The sequence below is a fragment of the Mesoplodon mirus genome (assembly GCF_964341445.2).
Source record: "Mesoplodon mirus genome assembly, chromosome: 20".
Classification (NCBI taxonomy): domain Eukaryota; kingdom Metazoa; phylum Chordata; class Mammalia; order Artiodactyla; family Ziphiidae; genus Mesoplodon; species Mesoplodon mirus.
The window spans coordinates 23,824,936-23,849,037 of NC_138996.1; the positions used below are offsets into that span (position 1 = coordinate 23,824,936).

Sequence of the window (24,102 nt, forward strand, 5' to 3'; positions counted from 1 at the left end):
TGCAATCATTTTCAAAAAGGAAAAGACAAAAATTATAAATTGTAAAACTATGAAATTAGAGATAAAAGGATAAGAGCCAAGTAAAAGTGCCCAGCACTGAATAAATATTTGTTAAATAAAGGAATTATCTAATAAAGGGGAGCATACCATGTCATCAGAAAAGATACGGTTGTCTTTAGGTATAAATCTGAGGGGAATTTGTTTTTTTAAAAAAACGCACGGAACAAACAAAATAGACAATGCATTCAAAAGCAGCTTATGTGAAAGTTGCAGCAAAATCTTCCTCTGGCAGAACAGAATCTACCTGCCAGGTTCAGGAACATGACTTGCTTCTGCCATCACTGAAAAGGGGGAGCTGTTTGCTAAGGTGGAAGCTTCAGGCCTCGGTCACTCAGGTGACTCTCACACTTGGATGTACCCTGCTATAGAAAATTCTTTCCTCCACCCAGGACCAAGCCTAACTGAAGAGAGACCATTCTGAAAGTATTTTACCACTTGATCGCCTTGATGATACACCGTCCACTGAACACCATCCTCTCTTTCACAAAATCCCATCTTCAGAGGGCCAACTTCATGGAGGTCTGCAAAGCCAGCTCCCCATGTGGTATCACCCCGTTTAGTATAGAGGAGCTCACGCGAGGGAACAAGATCTCCATTCTGAAGTCAGCACACTGGCTGCCCTGCCCCACAATTTATGTTCTCTGCGTTCGCATACCTTTGCAATGAAGATTCCTGCATCCATGATGGCCTTAATATGCCTCAGCCAGCCAGAGTTCTCCAGTCCCCAAAGAAAGTCACTCATGGAGGGAGACTTAAGTTCACACACTGCAAGATAAATTGTGTTACAGAGACAAAATACAGAAAATCTCTCATTTTACGTGTGATCGTATTTGCAGGCAGTTCGTTAATGATTCCTTCACTGTAGTATTTTCTGGAAGACTTGAGTCAAGATAAATGCCCACGCTTACTCTTTCTACTGAACGGTTCTAAATAAGGCTTTTCTATCTTCTTGGGTCACAGAGGACACTGCATCTGGTTAGGAGTATTATATTAGTAAAGTTTAAACCCTAATCAATGAAAATCATTGACTGTTACCATAGTAAACATAAGAGAAGATTTATTTATTCTTCCAGCAAAGATATTCAAAATGTGCCACCGAGAAGCACTTGAGTAAGAGTGCCCTGGAGGAAAAGACTCCTACAACGAACTCCAGCACTTTCCCAACTAGAACTCCATCATCCAAACACTTCAGGTGCGGACTGCCGTAAAAATACAAAACAGAGCTGTCCTAGAAGTCTGAAATGGAAATGATCGAACTCCTGCTACCAACAGTCCAACCCAAAGGGAGTAAAGCGTGTGAACTTAAATATGAGACCCTGCACTTCTGAATGCTTCTAGAGCATCAGGTTAGGGGTTTTCCCTTTGGTTGAAAATGAAGATAATCCAGGATTCCAATGATACCTATATTTTACAAAACTAAGGCAGGTGTGTAAACACTTCTATAATATTATCACAAACAATTTCATCTCGAGAGCTTATCTTTTAGTTAACATGAAGCATGAAAAAATTTTAGGACTCAGCGTTCTGACTACGTATCACAAATACGACATTCCAAGGTTCATGGGGTTCATACCTATAAAGCCCTTTTGAGGAACCGTATAAATTCATCAATGAAAATTAAACAATGTTCCATAGATTTTGTTTGTTTAAAGTGTTTCTTTGGGCCTTGATCTCTTCACGTTTAAAACAGGGAAGGTGTACTAAATTCTGTCTAAGTGCCCTTCCAACTCTAAACTCCCAGATTCAACTTTAAGTCTATGAAAGCACTGCGCATTTGCAATACATAAAAACAGTTAACAACGTTTAATTTCTCAGATACCCTTCCCTCAAATATGCCAGATCAGAGGGTTCACTCGTATTTCCCGCAACATAAGAGCCACGTAAAAAAAGCACGAGTAGTTAAATTCTGAGTCACAGACGGCAGCAGTGAGGAAGAAAATAACACCGAGATTCCCAGCTGTTAAGGCCCTTCTTAAGAAAAAACCGTATTATGAATATGTTCAGGCAAGAGTCCAAACTCTTCCAAAAGCTTGCCCTGAGCTGGAAGCCCAGCTGGAGAACTGAGTTCTCTCCAGCACTGCCCGGGTTCAGGACACTGTCCCTTTGAGGCCACAGTGCCGCCGGCTCCCCACCAGCAGCGATTTAGATTGTTCCAGGAAGATTATTAACCTCATTTGCAGTCTTCAAACGTTTTTGCACGTGTGCCCCTCCACTGATTTTTAAAACTACGTACCCTCTCAGGCACCCTGGAATAACGCACCATAATAAGGCTGAAGGTGTGTTCGCCGTCTGTAAGGTGGCAAAAGGGCAGTTCGTTAGGGGAGGTGGGAAAGGACGGCTGGTTCACACCTGGACGGAGGAGCATCTCTAAGGCAGGAGAGGCAGTTTTAGGGAGGACCATGTGCGGAAGTCAGTGCCATAAAGCCATCCAGCCAGGGCGCCCCTGGGAAACTCTTCCCGTGACCTCGGGGTGTATGTACTCAGTGTGAAGACAGACGCTGAATCTGCTGCAACTGAAAAATGCCAGCCCTGGTGAGAAACTGGGCCGGGCGTGGCTCTGCCCTCGGGGAGGTGGACGGGGCCGGGCTGGCCGCAGTGCTGCCCAGGGCCTCCGTGCGGCGCACGTGACGCAATCCCCGCACCCTCTGTGCTGCGGCCTCTCCCGCGGGCGCCTGCTGTTTGGGCTTTCTGTCCAACCCCGGCCGTGACCCAGACCGTTCAGCTTAATCCTAAAATACACACATTCCACCACGTACAGTCTCTGGACCCACTGAGTCCTTTAAATCTTCCACAGATAAGACTGACTTGCAAACAGTTTTTTGTTTGTTTGTGGGGTTTTTTTTTTCCACTGAACTAGCCCAAATTTCTGGTGGTCATGATCGGGCTCAGGGCTAGCTGGCATCCTCCTTCATTTCAAAAAGTCCAGGGAGCTAGAGGGATATCTTGGCATCCAAGCTCTGAAGCTCAGTCCAAGGACAAATGATCCCTTTTGCCTTCTCTTCCCACCAGGTATGGAAATGACAGTAAGTTTAAAAATACAGACGCCAGGCTCTCCAGCTGACTGGGAGGTGGCCTGTGCCAGTGGCAACAGGGGACCGGCCAGCTCACAGAACAAGGCCCTAAAAGGTGCTGTGGAGAGGATGCCCAGGCCACCCTCTTCACTGGCTCACGGCCCAGGGGACCAGCTGCCGCATCTCTCCCAGGTCAGCTCCTTTCCTTCCACACAGAGGATGGCTCCTTGTTTAACACATCTGCTTTCAGGAACATTAAAACTGGGTGCATTCACTAAAATAGCCTCCCGAGGTTTCACACAAGGTAACGGCTGAGAGAGTTTCCCCTCACGTGCTGAGTGGCGATGGTTAAGAGCAATCAGCCCACAGGTGATTAATACACATGGACAGATGGGGGTACACTTGAGACTCCCAAGAATTAGCGCCTGGATTTTTAAATATAAAACTGGTGGGTTTGTTTGGATAAACTCAGGATAAGGCAGAAATACTGATCGGTTCACCCCTGTTGCCAAAGCTGAACCAATATTTACAAACCATTTTGCTGAACAAAGTTCATTTCAGCTGACCTCAGAGGCATCAGCCACAGATCACAGAGAACCAGACTTATTACACTAACCTGGAGTTTAATGCCTGGGTCTAGTGACAGTTGTTTTACATAACAGGGCAACTATATCCCACAAACACATAAAAACAACACTTAAAAAAAGATCGATAATTATGGCACCTGAGGAAATAGGAAATTTATTTGGAAGAAAACTAACCTCCCATGATCTTCCTCAGCTATTTCCTATACCAAGCTCATTTCTTCCTACACAGTGACTGGATGGGGATCAGTGAGGGTGCAAAGTCTCCATCTGAGCCCTGTGGGACTGGTCTTTCTTGTGTCTAAGATCTAAGGTTGGAAGGTACATGGCTCTCCCTTACTTGCCAGCCAGACACATACCTGAGCTCTCCTAATGTCTGATTTGTCTCCTTCCCATTTTGGAGTCAGAAACCCACGCCCAATGAAACAGCCTTCAAAGAACTGGCAAAACGATGGTAATTTCCCTCAACTGAACATCCCAGCAGGTGATGCCATTTAAAGAGGACTTAGTTATGGCCTGTCCAACAGAAGTGTTTGGTGAAGCCTGCCCTGTGGTCTCCCTTTTTTACTTGGAGCCCACCCTGGTGACAGAGTAAACTCTGCAGTGAAGTGTACTCAGTCTACTCCTGTCAGTGCTGCTCTCCTCCCCCACTCCCCTGCCAACTGACATGGACCCTCTTTATAGAGGCCTTTACATTAATTGGAGAGATCTGTATATTAGCTTCTCTGTATATTACTGGACACCAATAAGATTCCAGCTTTGTTTATGATGCTATTTTCTGGAATCTCCACACAATTAACAATGACATGAAAACCTTTTTTTTTTTTTTTTTTTTTGCGGTACGCGGGCCTCTCACTGTTGTGGCCTCTCCCGTTGCGTAGCACAGGCTCCGGACGCGCAGGCTCTGCGGCCATGGCTCACGGGCCCAGCCGCTCCGCGGCATGTGGGATCCTCCCGGACCGGGGCACGATCCCGTGTGCCCTGCATCGGCAGGCGGACTCTCAACCACTGCGCCACCAGGGAAGCCCAAAAGCCATGTTTGAATAGCCTTGTCCTCCTCTAGAGAATTCGATGCGAATGTAAACTGGTGAGTGGCGATCCAGCCTGCATTCTGTACGCCTGCGCTGGCGCTGCTTGCGTCAGCAGCAAACAGAACCATGTGCAAACACACATGGGCATGAATGGGTCCGTGTCGAGCTACCAATAAACATGTATGTGCGTGTAAAGGCACGTATACACACACACATTCCAGTAATGCTAATTACCACTGACCTAAAGAAAATCAAGCAGCTGGTTCACAAGAGACTGCCCTATGAGCATGTATTAGCTTTGCTTATGAGTTTTGTGTCTAAAGACACAATTTGCCACAAATAAATTGTAAAATATATGTGCCCATTTATGTTACATTTACCATATATAAGGCTTGGGAGTTGGTCATTTTCTCTCAGTGAACAGGAACTCAACCAAAGATAGGGCTTAAGGAATGAGAAGGAAGGGGTGCTGAGAGCCTGTGAAGTCGGGGTGGATGGAAGATATTAGTGGTAAATGCTGAGAGAAGGCCGAGAATCATGTGAGATTAAGATGTTGGCAGCAAATAACAGAAGTGGTGAAATAAGCAGTACACGTAGCTGGGGACGTAACTGGTGGAAAAGCATTCCACGCTCATCACACCGGCTGAGCAAAGCTGCAGGACCAGTGCACCCATCGAATCTGAGGCCACACTGTCACTGGCAAGCAGATACTGAATTGCCCCATCCCACCTGCAGCCTTGTGGAAAAACTGCTCACCTTGTGGCTAATATGAGTCATGTCTATCTTTAGTTTTTTTTTTTTTTTTTTTTTTTTTTTTTTTTGCGGTATGCGGGCCTCTCACTGTTGTGGCCTCCCCCGTTGCGGAGCACAGGCTCCGGATGCGCAGGCCCAGCGGCCATGGCTCACGGGCCCAGCCGCTCCGCGGCATATGGGATCCTCCCAGACCGGGGCACGAACCCGTATCCCCTGCATCGGCAGGCGGACTCTCAACCACTGCGCCACCAGGGAGGCCCTATCTTTAGTTTTATGGGAGACATGTTCTTCTATAAGTGCTCCTTTTGTAGATGTCCTAGTTATCCAAAAACTAGCTGTCATGATTAATAAAATGAAAACAATAATTCTGAGGGTGAAATTTTTTGATCTTTGAATTGTCCCAAGGAACATCAAGATACAGCATAATTAGAATAAAAAATAGCCATTCTTCTCCCATTAAATCTTTGTTTTCTCTTGTCCTCTCCTTTGCTCAAATCACCCAGAGATGAAATCTTTGGCTTTGACATCCAATTAAAACATTCAACCATCTGATCTACCCAAGGACAGCCCTCAGGAAGATCACTTATGAGAAAGCATCGTCTTCTCTTCCTGCCAGGATTTTCTGCCCTACATCAAGATCAGTAACGTCACTTTGTATTAATAAATAAAGCCTTTTTCTATGCAATGCCCAGCGTATAGAAAACTCTCAAGACCTGTCTGATGTACAGATGACTGTCTAAAATAACTATGTAGCTCCCAGTGACTTCCTCTACATCCATTATCCACCTTGCAGCGTATATTTACTCCCAATTTTCAGATTAGCAAGTGTGGCTTAAAGAGTTTACTAAGTTGGGCTTCCCTGGTGGCGCAGTGGTTGGGAGTCCACCTGCCGATGCAGGGGACACGGGTTCGTGCCCCAGTCCGGGAAGATCCCACATGCCGCAGAGCGGTTGGGCCCGTGAGCCATGGCCACTGAGCCTGCGCGTCCGGAGCCTGTGCTCCACAATGGGAGAGGCCACAGCAGTGAGAGGCCCGCAAACCGCAAAAAAAAAAAAAAAAAAAAAAGAGTTCACTAAGTCATCCATGGTTACTCGGCCAGCAAATAACTGAGCTGGAGTCCTGGCCACAGCACACACGCCCCAAAGCTCACGCTCCTTCCTCTCTACCTCAGTGCTTAGAGCATTAGATCTCAGTCTAGATCAGGCGACACCATCCAGCCACATTTTACATCCTCTTACAACACAGAGAGAGCCAGGTACACACTCTTGATGCATTTCTTTCTTCCAAGTGACCATGAATTGATAACTAGTGGAGCCTGACAAGGAGACCTGTTGCTCTAGCAGAACGCTTATTTAAAAACTTTACCGCTAGGTGGGGCTATCCAGTTCACTTTAATGGGAAAGTAGGTTTTCTTTTCTTTTTTTTTTTTTTGCGGTATGTGGGCTTCTCACTGTTGTGGCCTCTCCCATTGCGGAGCACAGGCTCCTGATGCGCAGGCTCAGCGGCCATGGCTCACAGGCCCAGCCACTCCGCAGCATGTGGGATCTTCCCGGACTGGGGCATGAACCCATGTCCCCTGCATCGGCAGGCGGACTGTCAACCACTGCGCCACCAGAGAAGCCCGGAAAGTAGGTTTTCTGTGTGGAAACCCATGCCACACTGCTAAATTTTAAGGGAGTGTGACCAGATTTTCAGCCAGGTCTTATTGGCTGTCCCGTCTAATAGGTTAGTAATCTCAGGAAATTAATAATGGGGAAAGTCAGAAGATCGAGAACTGAAAAAAGATCAACCTTTATAGCTTTTCATTAGCTCACAGCTGGTAGAACCTCACAGCATAAACTTGTAGGCCATGTTACAAGAAATACTCACTTTGAAATGAAAAACTTCAAAGTGACTATAAAAGGTTGAACTCTTCCATTTCTTCCAGGCTTCCTTAGCCATCGCCACATAAAGTAATGAGGGGAGGACGAAAGAAGCAAATAAAAAGGACACTGGGACTGAGAGTTACAGCCTTACCTCTGAGCAGAGAAAAATACTTCGTGGGAACCTCGGAGCCAGGTGTGTTAGGGGCTGTCCCCTTCTAGACCTTGGTGCACCCGAGAGCACCGGGCGGGGACGCCAGAGCAGGGAGTCGTCACACGAGCACAGCACCCACGGCCGTGCTGTCTCCCATGACACTCGAAGTTCTCTGCTTTGACCTGTCCCTTCTGCACCCAGCAAAGGTTCTGAACGATCGGGCCTCACAACCTTCACACACAAGCACAGGTCACATATCTCTGGGGCCACCTTACTTTACCACAAAACTTTCCCCATCATCACTGTCCCCAATTCTAGGGGACATGATAAAAGTGGTTACCTCTTGGGGCCCTCTAAAAGGATTCCAATCTTTTCAGTTGAATCTTACAAACAGCCCTTCAGTATAGTATTGTCCAAACTGCTGAATGGGCACTGGGCCTTTGTTCCTGTGCTCTGGACCTGCTCCCATCTGATCAGCTGTCAGGCTGAGGTTTGTATCTCTGTCAGACAACTTGCTGAGAAAACACCCACCAGGCCCGGCATGGGGTTTATTAAATTATTTTTGATGAACTTGTGCTGAGTGGACACAGACCGTATCACAAGGCAAGCACTTCCATGCCTCTGAAACTGTGCTTACTCCACGTCTCTTGAATGAAAAAATTAAGAAAAGTCACCCATAAGAAAGCAGGGGACCTATCAAATACCTGCCTAGCTGCCTGAATTAATCTACAGCCCATTAGCTTATCCATTTTACGCAGTACTTATTTTAAACTACAGTACTGCTTCCCAAGAAAAAGCATAATGCACCTTATACTGGAAAGCACTTTACAGTTTGCAAGGAATCTTTTTTAACAAATCTGTGAGTTAGACAGCAATGATATATTGCTTACATTGTTTTACAAATACAGGAAATGAGGTTTGTTCATGTTTACTCAGAGACTAAGGCAAGAACCCAAATCCAGATCTTCAGACACTTAGGCCAGGGCACTTTCTACCCAAGCCACCACCTAGAGAGACTGTAAAGCAAAAGTGGTTAAGAGTATAGTGTCTGGGACTTCCCTGGTGGCACAGTGGTTAAGAATCCACCTGCCTATGCAGGGGACATGGGTTCGAGCCCTGGCCTGGGAAGATCCCACATGCCACAGAGCAACTAAGCCCGTATGCCACAACTACTGAGCCTGCACTCTACAGCCCATGAGCCACAACTACTGAGCCCACATGCCCAACTACTGAAGCCCGCGCGCCTAGAGCCCGGACTCCGCAACAAGAGAAGCCACTGCAATGAGAAGCCCGTGCACCGCAACAAAGAGTAGCCCCCGCTCGCCACAACTAGAGAAAGCCAATGCACAGCAATGAAGACCCAACGCAGCCAAAAATAAATAAGTATAGGGCTTCCCTGGTGGCGCAGTGGTTGAGAGTCTGCCTGCCGATGCAGGGGACACAGGTTCATGCCCCGGTCCGGGAAGATCCCACATGCCGCGGAGCGGCTGGGCCCGTGAGCCATGGCAGCTGAGCCTGCGCGTCCGGAGGCTGTGCTCCGCAACAGGAGAGGCCACAACAGTGAGAGGCCCGCTTATCGCAAAAAATAATAATAATAAATAAGTATATTAAAAAAAATTAACAGTGTCCAGTACATAATAATCACCCCATAAATGTTATATCATCATTACCATGTGGGTGGTTATCTGTGAGCCTGTCCAATAAAAGAACCACAAATCAACGAGGATCATGGTAAAATGATGGAAAGTACTAGGCTTAATTCTTGCTTTGTTATGTGATACCAAGAAGGTTATGTCTTTAAAAACTTTTTAATTAAAAATGTAATACACCAGGGCCTCCCTGGTGGCGCAGTGGTTGAGAGTCCGCCTGCCGATGCAGGGGATACGGGTTCGTGCCCCGGTCTGGGAGGATCCCATATGCCGCGGAGCGGCTGGGCCCATGAGCCATGGCCGCTGGGCCTGCGCGTCCGGAGCCTGTGCTCCGCAACGGGGGAGGCCACAACAGTGAGAGGCCCGCATACCGCAAAAAAAAAAAAAAAAAAAAAAAAAATGTAATACACCGGACTTTGTAACTGAAGAGAGGCGCTCCTACTGGTCTTGAACAATAACCTGTCGTGTTGTGAACAGCTTATGTGAACTCCAGGACCTAAGGGTGACCGCCAGCTGACAGCGCTCAGGGCCCTCAGTTGAATGCAGCCAATAACCTGAATCAGCCTGGAAGCAGATTCTGCCCCATCCAGGTTTCCAGATGAGGACACAATCCGGCTAGCACCTTGACTGCAGCCTTGTAAGATCCTGGGCAGAGGGATCCTGGCTTCCCATTGACACATGAGAAGTGCCCAGACTCGTGACCCTCAGAAACTGTGACCTGGTAAGTGTGTATTGTTTGTGTTCCATGTAACGTACCAACCATAGACAATTTTGTAAATAAAGAAGGAAAAAGAAAAAATTCACCCATCATCCTCTCATTCTAATCCAATTATCATTCTGGGAATTCTTCATAAATGTGGTTTACTGTATAGTGAATCAGAGTATGTATACAATTTTACAACCTGAATTTTTCACTTACATTATACACGTTCTCCCACGTCAGTAAGATATTTTTCACATTTAACATTTTTAATGGATGCAAAATTTTCTATCAAAAGGTAGAGTGTTTAGTCAGTCTACTATTGTTGAACATTCCTGAGGCTTCCAAAATTCTATTATTATAAATAAAACACTACTATCAAAATAGGCATTATATGTCTTTCTTCTTTAAAACCATATTTTGGATTAGTCCCTAAGGGGAATTAATCTGGTAAAAATATGTATCTCAGAACAAAATATATTAGGTATCTCTTGCCAATTTCAATGATATTAGAAATATTTAAAGTACTAGTTTTACCACATTCTTTTCAGTATTGAATATTTTAATGTATTTGAATTTAAATATTTAAATAAATTTAATTGTATTTAAATTTTAAAAAATTTTAAGTGAAAAATGGTACTTTGAGGTTTTAGCTACATTTCTTTAATTATCAGAGCAAGTTTAAATGTTTTTCTATGTTTGTTTCAACTTATTTTTCTTTAAAGAATTATCTTAGATTGAGTTGCCTAACTTCACTGAGACACTTTCTTCATCTATAAAGTGCAGATAATATTACGTACAGCACACTATTCCTGTGAAATCAAATACAGGCAGACCTCATTTTACTGTACTTCACAGATATTGTGTTTTTTATAGGTTGAAGGTCTGTGGCAACCCTGCATCGAGCAAGTCTATAGGCACCATTTTCCCAACAACATTTGCTCACTTCATACCTCTGTACCACATTTTGGTTAATTCTTGAAATATTTCAAACCCTCCACCAGTGAAAAGATTACAACTCTCTGAAAGCTCAGATGATGGTTACATCTTTTAAGCAATAAAATATTTTTAAATTAAGGTACGTACAGTGCTTTTTTAGACATAATGCTGTTGCACACTGAATAGACTACAGGATAGGGTAAACATAACTTTCACATGCACTGGGAAACCAAAAAACCCACGTGACTCACTCTATAGCGATATTCATTTTACTGAGGTGGTCTGGAACTGAACCTGCGATATCTTCAAGGTCTGCCCATTCATGAATCATTTAAGTAAAAATCCTGAGGAAGCCTGGCACGTAGCAGGTGCTCTGTGTTTAGTTAAATGCACAAATCAATGAATAAGGGGTCAGAACTACAGAACTGTAGTTACACAGAGCTACACTGTGGCCAACAATATTAATCTAAGATTCATGTAGAATCCAGGCACGCCGCAACTAGTGGTGGGGAGAAAGGTCAATTTTCTGGGCAACATACAAAAGGTGGAGCATGTTGACTGAAAAACAGGAAGGTGTCACTGCCATCATGTCTTTCCCATAAACACCTGCCTACCTTGAAAACAGGTATTTATTTACGAAGGGGCGCAATAGTGCGGCTCAATCTCAAAGCCCCGATGTGAGGTAATTCCATGTGCCCCTCTCTCCCTCCCTCTCACTGATTTCCTCCCCCCAAATCAAGGATGCCCTAGGAGGTTTTTATTTCCACATCTGATAACAATTTCCTCAGCCACGGAAAGAGCCTATTCCAGGTTCTTCTACTGCCTGTTTCAACAACAACAAAAGAAAGAAAATATAGGGCATCCTTTTATTATTTGAGGGAAAAACCATTATTTATATGATCAAGAGGAAAGGCTCTGTGGAAAGCACTTAATAAATCACACAACTGCTACATAACTGAAAGGCTTCATTATTATCTCACTGGGAGGTGTGAATGCCACAAAATAGTTTGGTTTAGAACTTAGAAACCAAAGTTAACATGCAATCAATCAGCTCCATAAAAGGACCTACACCGGATGTGAACTTGGTCCTAGATTTCAGTTTCTGATGAAATATCCTGCAGCTCTTGCTCACAGACAGGGCTATTCTGGGCCAGAATGCAAACAATTTTTCACTTCTGTTATTCAGAATCTCTCCTGATAATATCAATATCCCTGATAAGAGAAATTTTGAAAAAAAATAATACTCATGAAGGAGATGCATTATTCCGCTTCCTACCAAGTGACCAGCAGTACAAACCTTCCGATCTCTTTGATGCCAAGACAGCTGTTTGAAGGATAAAAGCCTCAAAAGGTGGGTGTGATTCCATCAGTTCATCAGCTGAGCTTCCACGAGCAGTTTATAATTTACTTGGTAAAAACAGATAGTCAAACATTGGTCAAGTCCCCTGAAAGGCATCCAGAAAGTTGTCCTTGCTTATTTCACTGACACAGAGCTGAAAAAGTGATGCAGAAGAACCATGATCCCTTATGAAACACAGGCTGCCCTCCCTCTGGAACTCGGTCAGTTTGCTGGTCCTTTAGAAATAGCGAGTCAGACCAAAAGTATGAGGGCAGGAGACATGGTTCCTAATAAGAAACCAAGTAAATGCTAATTTTAAAACAAAAGCCAAATCGCCATGTTACAAGCGCTCCTGGGAGCCACCTTCTGCATAGAAGAAAATATATATTCTCAAAAGTCAGCTTATGAAGTTACTAAATGAAAAATATAAAGCATGCAAATGTTTTTAATGATTCTGATACTGAACACCCCTCACACTAAAACTAGACTGCCCGTTCACTTACAGTAACAAGCTAGTCCAGTTTTTCAATGTCTAAAAAGCACAGCTTACAGCAGGGAGAGCCCCATCGCCCATGATAATCTCCCAAAGTTTACGAAGTTCAGTGCCCAAGGCACCCTCCTGTCACCTGAGACACGGCAAATTTCACGTGGAGGTAAGATGGAGATAGATAGCTCTGGGGCCGTTCTTTTTTTTTATTAAGATGCAGGAAGAGGTTTCATCTAACCATTCAAACCCTCCATTTTAAACTATTTGCAATCGGGGCATCAAAGTGTGGACTCGCAGACTGTCAGGGCTGGATGGGTCCACAGAAATTATTAGGCCAGTCCTCTCCATTTACAGCAGGTAACAGAGCCCCAAAGAAGGTACATGACGTGTTCAAAGTCTCATGACTGAGATGACCCCGGGAATCCAGGAAGGAGAATGGAAATCAGGCTTGTCTGTGACCCTCAAGTTCCTCCAGCCCCACCGCTAGCTTCTCACTACATCCTGCTCTGATTAAGCACTGAAATGTGTACCCCGAGAAAAAGGGAATGCGGCACTTTCTTTGTCCCTCTTCACTACAGACCCCGCATTTCCGGTTCAGACCAGCCTGCCCACTTCCCTGGCACACAGCGCCGCCTCCCCAGGGCTTCCCCCCAGAAGTGCGAGCCCAGCATTTACAGCCTCCCCTGGTCCAGAGGCACAAAGCCCTGGGTTATGCATCCTCTTTCTCTTCAGTTCCCACAAGAGGGAGAAGTGGTGGACATAACAACAGACACCTCCTTGGGCCCTGACAATCGCAAGAGCATAAGCAGTAAACGAAGCTGGTTTTGCTGGAATATATGATTTCTGGCAATTAGTTTACGGCTGGTGTGGCCACATGAATAATTCCTCTATGTTGCATAACCCAGCTTTGCGACTTCCTCTCCCCGTGAGTACAGAAGCCTGGGCGTACGTGTCTCGTGGTGCTCGCTGGGTGGGGTAGGTGGAGGGGGCGCACTGCAGCAGTTGCTGCTGATGGAAGGGAGAACCAGGACCCCCCAACATCCTTCTAATGGCCATTCAGCCGCTCGGATTCAGTTTATGAACCTCACGTCCGCACGTGAACAGCTGGCGGTTGCTTTCGATGTAGGACTGCTTTATCTCCAAATGGTCTTGAATATGGGTCAAACTACTTTTATGAGAGAGAAAGAAAAAATATCCCCGTGCACTTTTATCTTAGGTGTCAGGTACCACCGGAGACAGCCTGGCAGCTAATGCCACGTGACAAAACCACTCCACGATGACACAAAAAAAGAAGAGAAAAGCTGTTCGATGTTTAAAGAGTCCCTGCATTTTGATATTCTTCCCAACTGAACCCACCCTTGCCAACAACATCACAGTAAAGCACAATTTTCACATCAAGAGACCATCTTATTCCATCTTGGCATTAAAACATTTAACTGCATTTTTTAAATGCCGTGCATTAAGGAAATGGTTTACCTTCCAGCATTTTTTGCAGACTGTTCCTCATGACATGGATGTTCTCTATCCCGATAAACTGAAACTTGATATTGGAATAATTGTCTTCGTTCTCATAGCCTTTCCCTGCAGCACGATTTGCCATCGCATTAAGCTGCAGTGGGCAGCAAAACAGAACAGTCACCAGTGATATTCATGAAACAATCACAACACTTCACGGCTCTCCGTAAGAACATTCAACATGATGTGCAGAAACATGCTTTAAATCCCGGGAACATTGTGCTGGGCTAGGTAGCTACGGACACTCGTGCTGAGCTTACATTCAACAACATCAGTTTGTTGATGTGGCAACATTTTCTGAGCTGGAAGCATCCTACAGATAAACCCTTTTGGAGACGTTCCCTGTCAGAGATGCCAAATCCAATGTGGGATTCTGTACAGAACCAAGTCGCCCCAATTTAATACCAAACATGACAGCCTTAGGTTGGCAGGAGAATATCAGCGGATACAGTTGGCAACATAAAGCTCTGTAACTTAAATTATTATATCTTCCAGTATTAGAATGCCAATAAACACATCAACATATAGGAATAGTTACGTCATTCTCAATTGCCTGCAAGAATCCCTCAGGCACCCAATTCATCCTTGAGCAGGAAACGCTGAACAAAACAGAGAGAGGGCAAGCAGGTGCTCAGCCTCCAGAGACGTTTCCTCTGGCCACCCTATTTAAATCTCCAGAGAGGATTTTTTTCTATCATTTATATCATTTTCCATCATTTTTTGTCTATTTCATTATCATAATTTCATATATAAAAAGTCACGGTTCCTAGTGCAGACTGGGTTAAATGGTAATGGACTTTGAAGAAGAAATTTATGATATGCAAACTTCTGCCTTATTCCTGTGTAACTAAAATCAAGAAGGGGACAAGTCCTGCCTTAGCTGAGAAATACCCAGATTTCTAGAATGAATGTATTATTGTGAACGCTCCATTCTTGCTGTCCAGCTAAGCGGGTCATCACGTCCTAGACATCAATATTCACTGACCATTCTCTTCCTCTGCCCACAAAGGGCAGAGAACTCACTACCAAAAAAATATCAGTTTTTAGGACCACAAGGCAGCACTCGGGGGATATTCATACTTTTCAAAAATCTAAGCTTAAAAAGCCAAGTTAAGTTAAAAGCATACATATTTTTTGACCCAGATTTCCTATCTGTGAGAATCTGACACTATTAAAATACCAGCACATAAAGACAGATGTCCAAGGATGTTTACTGCAATCTTTTTTTTTTTTTATAATAGTTGAGAGTAAAAAAACGGAAAACCTATGAATAACTCCATAGGGCCATGATTGGATGAATTATGGTATATTCATACCCTGGACTTCTAATAGGCTCAAGTAGAGACACAGAGATAGACAGCTATATAGATGTCTAGATATTGCGGGGGGAGGGAGGGAGGAGAGGAGGGAGGGGAGAAGAGAGGAGATACTGGGCCATGACATGTGAAGTGAAAAGAGTAAGCTCCAGGATAATATTCATACAATTATCCCATTTTTTGTAAAACAAGCCGACCTACAGACATGCATTTACGTTTATGCTTGCTGGGGTAAGCAGAAGAGAGATGAATGGAAGGCTATACCAATTTCGCAGCTGTTGCAGCAGACAGACAGAGGCGGCACGTGTGAGGAGCGGCTGCCAATACTACTCCGGATGCTCCTCCGGAGCTTTGTTACAAACCAGATATAGTGGGTTTGTAATTTAAATAACAGGAAAAAAAAAACATATGGCAGGCCCCTCACTTTCCTGCTCTGTGATTCAGCTCACGTGACATCAGCTGGGGCACGCCCCACTACCCTGTTTCCCATTTATGAAAAGATCATCCCCTTTCTCCCAGGCATGGTATGAGAAGGATAAAGGGTTTGGTCTCAATAAAGAAAAAAATATAAAAATAGTGTTATTTTAAAGACAATTGATGTTCATGCTTTAAATTTTTTAAATATTTTAAGAGGAAAATTTTTCTAAAATTACCTATAGACATTGTTCTTTTGAAACATACTATTATAAAAATATCACTGGTTTGTATAATTATTTTCCAAAGTTGCTGGCTTATTCTTTACAAGCTTCATAAATAAAATGGTTAATAGGATACGTGCAAGTATCTTTATGTTACATGAACCTTATGTTTATTCTGTATCTTGAATAATTCAAGTTAAGCCTTCTCACCACATACCATACTCTTTTTAAACAGTGCAGTGAATAAAAACCAAAACACTATTATTACTTTAATCTATAATTAGGACCCTATGTTCACATTTTTTAGTAGTTGATTACCTATGACCTGGTAGAATTTATCGATGGCCTTCTTTAAAAGCAAAGGAGCCACACAAGATGGCCTCTTAAAAGTCAACGGTACTTCTCATAATGAACAGAAGGTGGCAATATTTAATCTACCATCCAAAGTGTACTTTCTTAAGGTTTCCACATATTTTACAGGCCCTGTCAGGATAATGGGGCACCAGCTGACCCTTCAAAGCAGGAAACACGGTTTCATAATTAATAAGGAATTCAGAAGTTATCTTGGACCTATATGTATATTCATTCAGATAGAGTATCTCTTATATGTGTGCCCTGTCCCTTAGGCTGAGAACTCCATTTCACAGGCAAAGAAAAAGCTGTTCATTTCAGCTCCTAAAAGTTCTCAAATAGTGAAAAAAAAAAACAATCTCAAAAGGTCACATACTATATGTTTTCAATTATAGAACGTTCTTGAAAGGACAAACTTATAGAGGTGGAGAACAGATTAGTGGTTATTTGTGGTGATGTAACTGTTCTGTATCTTGACTATGGTACTGAATATACAAACATACCTATGTGATAAGACTTTATAGAGCTAAACACACACACACACACACACACACACACACAACTACAGTAAAACTGGGAAAATCGGAACAAGACTGGTGGATTTTATCAATGTCAATATCCTGGTTGCAGTACTGTACACAGCTTTGCAAGATGTTACCACTGGGGGAAAGTGGGTAAAATGTACAAGGCATCCTTCTGATTATTTCCTACAACTGCATGTGAATCTACAATTATCTCAAAATAGAAAGTCTAATTAAAAAAAAAATTCTCAAACAGATAAAACAATAGAGGTAACTGCATTCCAGTTTCAACCTATGCTTAAAGAACACAACAGACAACTGAAAAGTGGTACTGGAAAAAGTGCCCTGTTTCCTAATCCAAGGTCACTCTGCTATTTGATCATCTCAGCATCTTTGGGTGCAAAAAAGCTCCTAAGTGAAACAAAAAATTCACTCACTCTCAACAAACACTTAACGAACACCTACTGTGTGCCAGGCACTAAATGGAATAAAAATGTGAATCAGAAGTCGTTGCAGCCACCACAAGCTTATCATCGAGTATGGACGTGCAAGCACGCAGCACCAGGACTGGGCAGGAGCCGAGAGCCTGGTAGAGGAGGTGGCAGTTGTTTGAATCTGGCACAGCCCCACGTGGCCTAGGGCATCAGGGGTAACGTTTCATGATGGAAGGAGGCCTTGAGACGGGCTTTAATAACCAGGAAGCATGGAGAGAAACGGGGAGGGCATCCCAGATGAAGCGATGCGAAAGGGAAGAGGGAGGGTATCAGTGGCCACCAAAGAAGCAGGTGGGTATCGGTGAGTCAACCAGTGCGAGCACAGCGGAAGGTTCCAGTCTGGCAGCAGCAGCAAGAAAGGAGGCTGGGAATGATTCGGGTCCTCGACACACAGGCTAGATCAAGACGTTCTAACTTTATCTGTGGCAGCAGAGAGCCACTGGAGGCTTCTGAGCAGGATTAACTGAAACATCTGAGAGTTAGTATCCATGACAGAGACGATCCACTGGAGTGGGGCAGGGGACGTGAGCTGCACACGAAGGTGGCTGATCTCATTTATGGCCAGAACCCTATGCATCAAGCTGGCACAGAGCAGGCACTCGGTGAAGATTTACGGACCAAATAAATGCGTAACAGAGTGAGGCTGAGAGGCGAACGGGCCAAGAATGTTTAAAAAAAGAACAGAATCAGATTCTTTCCCCCCAATCTTAAATCATCAATCTAACACATCAAAATCATGGAAACTCAGTCAACCATCATCTGCATATCAAGTTAAAGGTCAGCCTGGTCACCATCTCAGTCTCGGAGTCTAACATTTCAGCAGAGCACATTCTGTACCTGAATGACAGGACCTGATCTGACGTGGCTGAAAAATGAGAATTGAAGTTGATCTTGGCAGAAAGAGGACTGGACCACGTTCCAGCCTGCGGTGTCAATTCAGGGTCCTTTTCTCTCCCTGCATCTGCATCTGGTGAAATGAAGACTCTTATCTTGTGATATAAACATGAAAATAAGAGATGATTTTGTTTCTTGCAACTACTGTCTACAACTGTGCTCATCAAAATCCTCCTGCCCTACCCCCGAAGGAAGAATTAATAACTTTTGGAATACAATCAGAGAGGAAATCACCGTCCAGCTCAACTTAAAATCCCAACCCCATATATGATGCAAAATTTACTCCTTCTCTTATTATAGGCTGTTGGGACTGGTGAGGGGTCTGCTCTGGTACTTTCCTTTTCCTCTTTCTTCTAGGCTCTATCTTTATATTGGGGAGGGGGAGGGAGAGAGGGGGATAAAAGAGGAGGTAAATATCTCCTTGTAAAGCTGGACGAGACTGCTGTTCTCTCTCCATTGGTCGTCACTGCTTTTCCGGTTAACACTTGCTGACCAGCACTGCCCTCTCTGGCATTAAGTGTCCGAATCCTAGGGCAAGTCTGTGGGCTCCCGGGAGGAGGAGGTACACAGCTCGCTGACATGAGACCCACCTTGGCTTGAGCCTGTTCCGAGGCCCCCGGCTTCCCTCCCCAGCGCGCACCCCACAGTCAGCCGCAGCTGGGAACCTCCAGCTGGGGGGTGGGAGCCGGGCCTCAGCAAGATGGCTCACGTACAAGTTTCTTACTCAGTGTCCACTGGACTCACAGGCGCCCCCTCCATCCCTGTCCGGCCGAAGAGGGAGCGCAGATGCCCCATTGCCACTAAACGCCGCGCCGCTCTCCTTCCCCTTGCCCGCTCACTGCCGCAGTGGAACAGGTCGGCCACGCATCCCACGCGGAAGTGACCTCCGAGCTACCCCTCTGCCACGCACCCCGATCTCTACGACAGATCCTCCCGGATCCCCCCTCACAGGATTCAGTGAGTGGAAACCACCTAATTACTGATTCCACAGACACAGAAAAACTTCCAACATGACCTCCTGTCTCGCAGCTAAAGAATTGCTCACAAGGTGAAATCAGAGGCCCTTTAACCACTAAGCTGTCTTTGGAGGAAGAGTCAGGACAAGGGGCCGGGCGTGAGCTGAGCCCCCCGCCGGCCTGCTCACCCCTTCCCTCCGCTGCCCGGCACCCTTCCCAGGCCGCCTGCGTCAGAGCCTGGCTCTCAGGCCTGCTCACACCTCTTGCCCCGGCCTGAGCGTGTACGAGCCTGTGGTTGGTCCTTCAGCTCTGAGTTTCCAGCCTCACTGCAAATGCGCTCAGAAGGGGGAACCCTGTGGAACCTGACAGTGGACCCAAGGCTCCCCTGGATATCGCTGCCAACAGACCGTTATCAGACAGAAGTAGCGTGGGCTCGGGCGTCAGATAAGCCTAGATTTGAACGGCTTGACCTTGGACGCATGACTGAACCTCTCTCAATCTGAGACCTAACCCATAAAAGAAAAGAACAACTCCTAATATGCAGGATTATTATAAGAACTGAATGGGAAAGTGCCTGGCATTTTCACAAGCTCAGCAAAGTCCTAGAAGAAAGTAATGTTAAAGTCATGAGCGAGGCTGAGATAGAAGGAGTTCGGTATCATTTTAAAATCCAACAACTATGGCATCAACCTGATCTCCTATCTTCTTAATGCACCAAATTCTAGCAGTAACATATGACCTCGAAGGTTATGTTGTTTCTTAACAGATACTCAGTTCATGCTGAGGCCCTCACTGCCTCTGCCTCCTGAGATTTTAATATCAACAAGCAATCCAGAAGCTTTCATCTGAACAGGCAGCATCTGGGGCGAGCCTTGCTCCAAGCACAAGAATGACTTCTAGCCTTTCTCCTTTTCAGTAAACCTGTGAGCAAACCTGGCCAGGGTCCATCTGTCTGTCCACCACCCACAGCAAACATGGACCTGGTCTCCTGGCTACCGAGGAATAAAAATCAACGGACGTGATCTTTAAAAGAATTGAGAGCTCTAAGCAAACAGGTGAAGACTCCTGTGAAGGTGTATGTGCCTGGGGAAATAGGAAAAGGGCACGACTTGTATGAGACCAGTTTTCTTTAAGGGATCAGCATCCAACTTCTTATCGCCAAGAGCAAACGCACTCAGGGCTAAATACACCCTTCAAATCAAATCCTCTGGATTAATTTATTTTACAGCTGGACTATGCCTGGCTCAACAGCTGCCACATTTCCCAGAAGGTTTGCATAGCGTAGTACACACTTGGGTCGTTGGCCCTTAAAGCAGCAGGCGAACCTGTCTGCCTTTATTTAAATCTAGGAAAATGGGATCGGAGAAGGGCACCCCAATTCACTTGAAAGGCCCTGTCTTCCCGGCCTTTTCTTATCTTGTCTTCAGTACGTGTGTCTAGGACAGGCATTCATTCAGTTGTCTCTGACTGCTAGGAAATTCAGAGCAGCTCCACTGTCCTGACGCAAAAGGCACGATGACAGGAGGGAAACAGTCAATGCGAGAAGGATGAAGCAGAGAGAAGGCACAAATCGAAAGAGAGCAGTAAAAGTCAGAGCCCGGCATCTTTCGAGTGAAAACCTTCAAGCAGAGAAGCTATTTGTTTCCCAGTCTGAAGCTCTTCCCTGCTGTGCTTTGAAAATCTGTCCAAAAGGAAGGGAATCCTTTACCTGTCGTTTACTAGAATGGGATCCAGCTGCAACATGTTTTGACCTTGACCTGCATGGTTGGTCTGCTGATCTGGCATCTGAGAGTAACTCATCCTCACTACCCACCCCTCCATGGCCATCCCACAGCTACCCTCCCGTTAGAGAGGAAGGGACTGTGCTGAGGGCAGTGATGTGAGTGATCTGACACTAGGAAGACATGAAACTTAGTGAGCGAGACCGTGAATCACAACATTTAATGAAATAGGGCTCAGAGAAGCAGCAAAATTGCCAGGGTCTGAGCGGCTACACAATGGATAGTATCCAGTTTCCATGATTTCTCTTATCGGCCACGAGTATAGACCCTATCTGTAATTACCCACTCCTAACATCCATGTAGACTTTGAAGTGACTTGGGGCCATTGGTCATATTTCCTCCTTCCTGTTCTAATGTTTCTATGTCCTTATGTTTTTTTTTTTTGATGGCTTCTTTGACACAGAATTCACATGCCATATAATCTATCCATGTAAAGTATACAATTCAATGGTGTTTGGTATATTCACAGAACTGTGAATATACCACATCACCACAATCTATTTTTAGAACATTTTAATCACCCCCAAAAGAAACCCTCTACCCATCAAGTGTCGCCTCCCATTCCCCTAGCCCTAGGCAACCACCACCCTGCCTGATGTCTCTACGGATGTGTCATAGAGACATTTCATATAAATGGCATCACACAATATGTGATCCTCTGTGGCTGACTTCTGTCACTTAGCCCAACACTCTCAAGGTTCATCCATGTTGTAGCATTTATCAGTACTCCATTCCTTTAGTAATAAGAGCCAAAGAATATTCCAGGGGATGGATATACCCTATTTTATTAATCCATTCTCTGTTGATGGAATTTGGTTGTTTCTACTTTGGGGCTATTATTAACAATGAATATTCACTTAGAAGCTTCGGTGTGGACATACGTTTTCATTTTTCTTAAATTCGGAGTGGAATTACGGGGTCGCATGGTAACTTTTACGTGTAACATTTTGAAGTCCTTACGTTCTTTCAACCTTTTTATGATTAAAAATTCTTTCACACTGTAATTTAAAAAATAAAGGTTTCTTAAAATCCTCCTCTCACCTCACAAGAAAAGCCACTGTTAACAGTTGACTACATGTACCCTCAAACTTTTTTCAATGAAAAAACTATAGAACGTATAATTTTTATAATTTAATTATTATTACATACACGGCATCACAGATTTTCTGGAGCTCACTCTTGTTGCTTCACGGTCTGTCTTGGACACTGTTCCACACCCACGTGGAGAAAGAACATGCAGCTCTCTCTCACAGCCATAGGTCCAGGTGTATTTTCATAACTGGCAAGAAATTCCTATGCCAAATACGTTGAATAAAGGCCATTTCTCTCTGTCACCTCATTTTGTCCCAAATATTCCATGTCCCTGTAGGTGATTTTGTTTCCATGTATTCAATGGCACATACCTTTGAGGACTCCATGTGTTGGTTGGTTTACAAAGAAATAGGTGTAAGGAGTGAAATTACAAATTGTACTTGACCTAACCCTGACTAATGTCAAGAACATACAAAGCTGAGTGGGTGGTGAGCATAAGATGGACTTGATCTACCCGCTGATAACTAGATTATTTCCTGTTGGTTGTTCTATTCAATTATAAAATTAATATATGAATACCTGCATAATTATAAAATAATATTTTCAAACGAGGTACGTAGAAAAGTTCTCTACCTCCCTCAAGCCTCCCCTCTTCTCCATGCAATTTGAATAGGTTAGTGTTTATCCTTCCAGATCTTTTTCTATTTTAATTTAAATTTTTACCTACCTATAGTGTGGTTTTTTCCACAGACACAGTAGTATACACATTAATTTGTGACTTTTTTTACTTAACATTACATTTTGTAAATCTTTCCAAGGCATAGCTACAGAGCAGTACAAGTGGAATTTGCAGTAGAAGAGGTGAATGTCTCACAAAAACTGAACTGTAGGAACTCCACAGTAAATTTCATACTGTCAGAGAAGGAACGGTCCTTTTATAAACAAGCCAAAAAAGTAATTTGGTATATTTAGGAGAGTAATCTCCAACACGAAACCACACTTTCATTGTGTGCACTATGTACCAAGCACAATGCTCAGAGCAGAGGAAATATCAAAAGTACCTGCCGACCTCAGGGGCCCCAGAAGGCAGCTGAGCAGGGCAGCCACGCACGACTGTGCAAAGGGAAACAGCGCCTCTGCAGATGGGGCTCCCTGAGCAGGTGAGGGTGGTCAGGGAGCATGGCCTCATCTCCCATTCCATGATTCAGAGCGGCAAAGACACACACCAGCGTGGTGATACCTACTTTGGGCCGAGTGTCCACGACGTAAATGAAGTCGCTTCCTGGACTGGCCTTCCTGATGGCCTGGAGCATCTGCTCGTCCTCCAGGCACCGGGCACTGAAGCCAGACAGGGGCTGGCTGCTCCGGCAGATGGAGACCTGGGGGGAAGCAACGCGGCAGCATCAGGCAGCAGTGTGATGGCACCTCCCTGGAACCCTCAAGCCCATCCCCACAAGGCCCCCCAGTTCACTGACGCCCACCACTAGCTCGTAAAAGTATCAGTGCCTTCTGGAAACCGAGGTTGCTTTCTTTCTAATTCAAGTCAAGAAACCACTACATGGGCAAGCAGTGCAAAAAGTTTCTCTGTGTAAGAAATTAGGAATGAGTAAGGATGTTTAGGTGGGACCCAAATTATGAAACGTAAAGCCAGTTAAGTATCCTGCTTTCCTCTTCGCCACTACTGTTTCACCTTCCTGCCAAAGTAGAAATATAAAGTAAGTAACTATTCTACTAAAATTTATAAAAATTATAAAAGTGACTTCTTTAGTGTTTCCATCATTTACTAGCCCATTTAGAAACATCACAAATACCAAAAACCAATTCTAATCCTAAATGGGGCAGTTTTCACGGTGATGAAGCCCAGGCTGCTGCTAGCTTCTAAGGACAGCAGGCATGGACCTGGGCTGACCAGGTAAGTTAGAAGCAAGGTCTTTCTGGGGAATTGATCTGCATTCTATTCTTCGATTTCCCTACTCTGCGATTCTAAGAGTACAATACACCACGGCCCTGGTGACGCAGTGGTTGAGAATCCGCC

General features: G+C 44.6%; 1 protein-coding gene across 4 annotated transcripts in view; it reads right to left on the reverse strand.

The window, feature by feature from the left end:
• MTMR7 (myotubularin related protein 7) overlaps positions 1-24,102 on the reverse strand; it is a 102,804-nt gene that overhangs the window by 11,006 nt on the left and 67,696 nt on the right. For all 4 annotated transcript variants that reach the window (XM_082608645.1, XM_082608646.1, XM_082608647.1 and 1 more), the window contains 3 exons: positions 23,312-23,446; positions 14,046-14,178; positions 716-825 (listed from right to left, as the gene is read on the reverse strand). In XM_082608645.1, the coding sequence (XP_082464771.1) occupies positions 716-825; positions 14,046-14,178; positions 23,312-23,446 (378 nt within the window). The remainder of the gene's footprint in view (positions 1-715; positions 826-14,045; positions 14,179-23,311; positions 23,447-24,102) is intronic.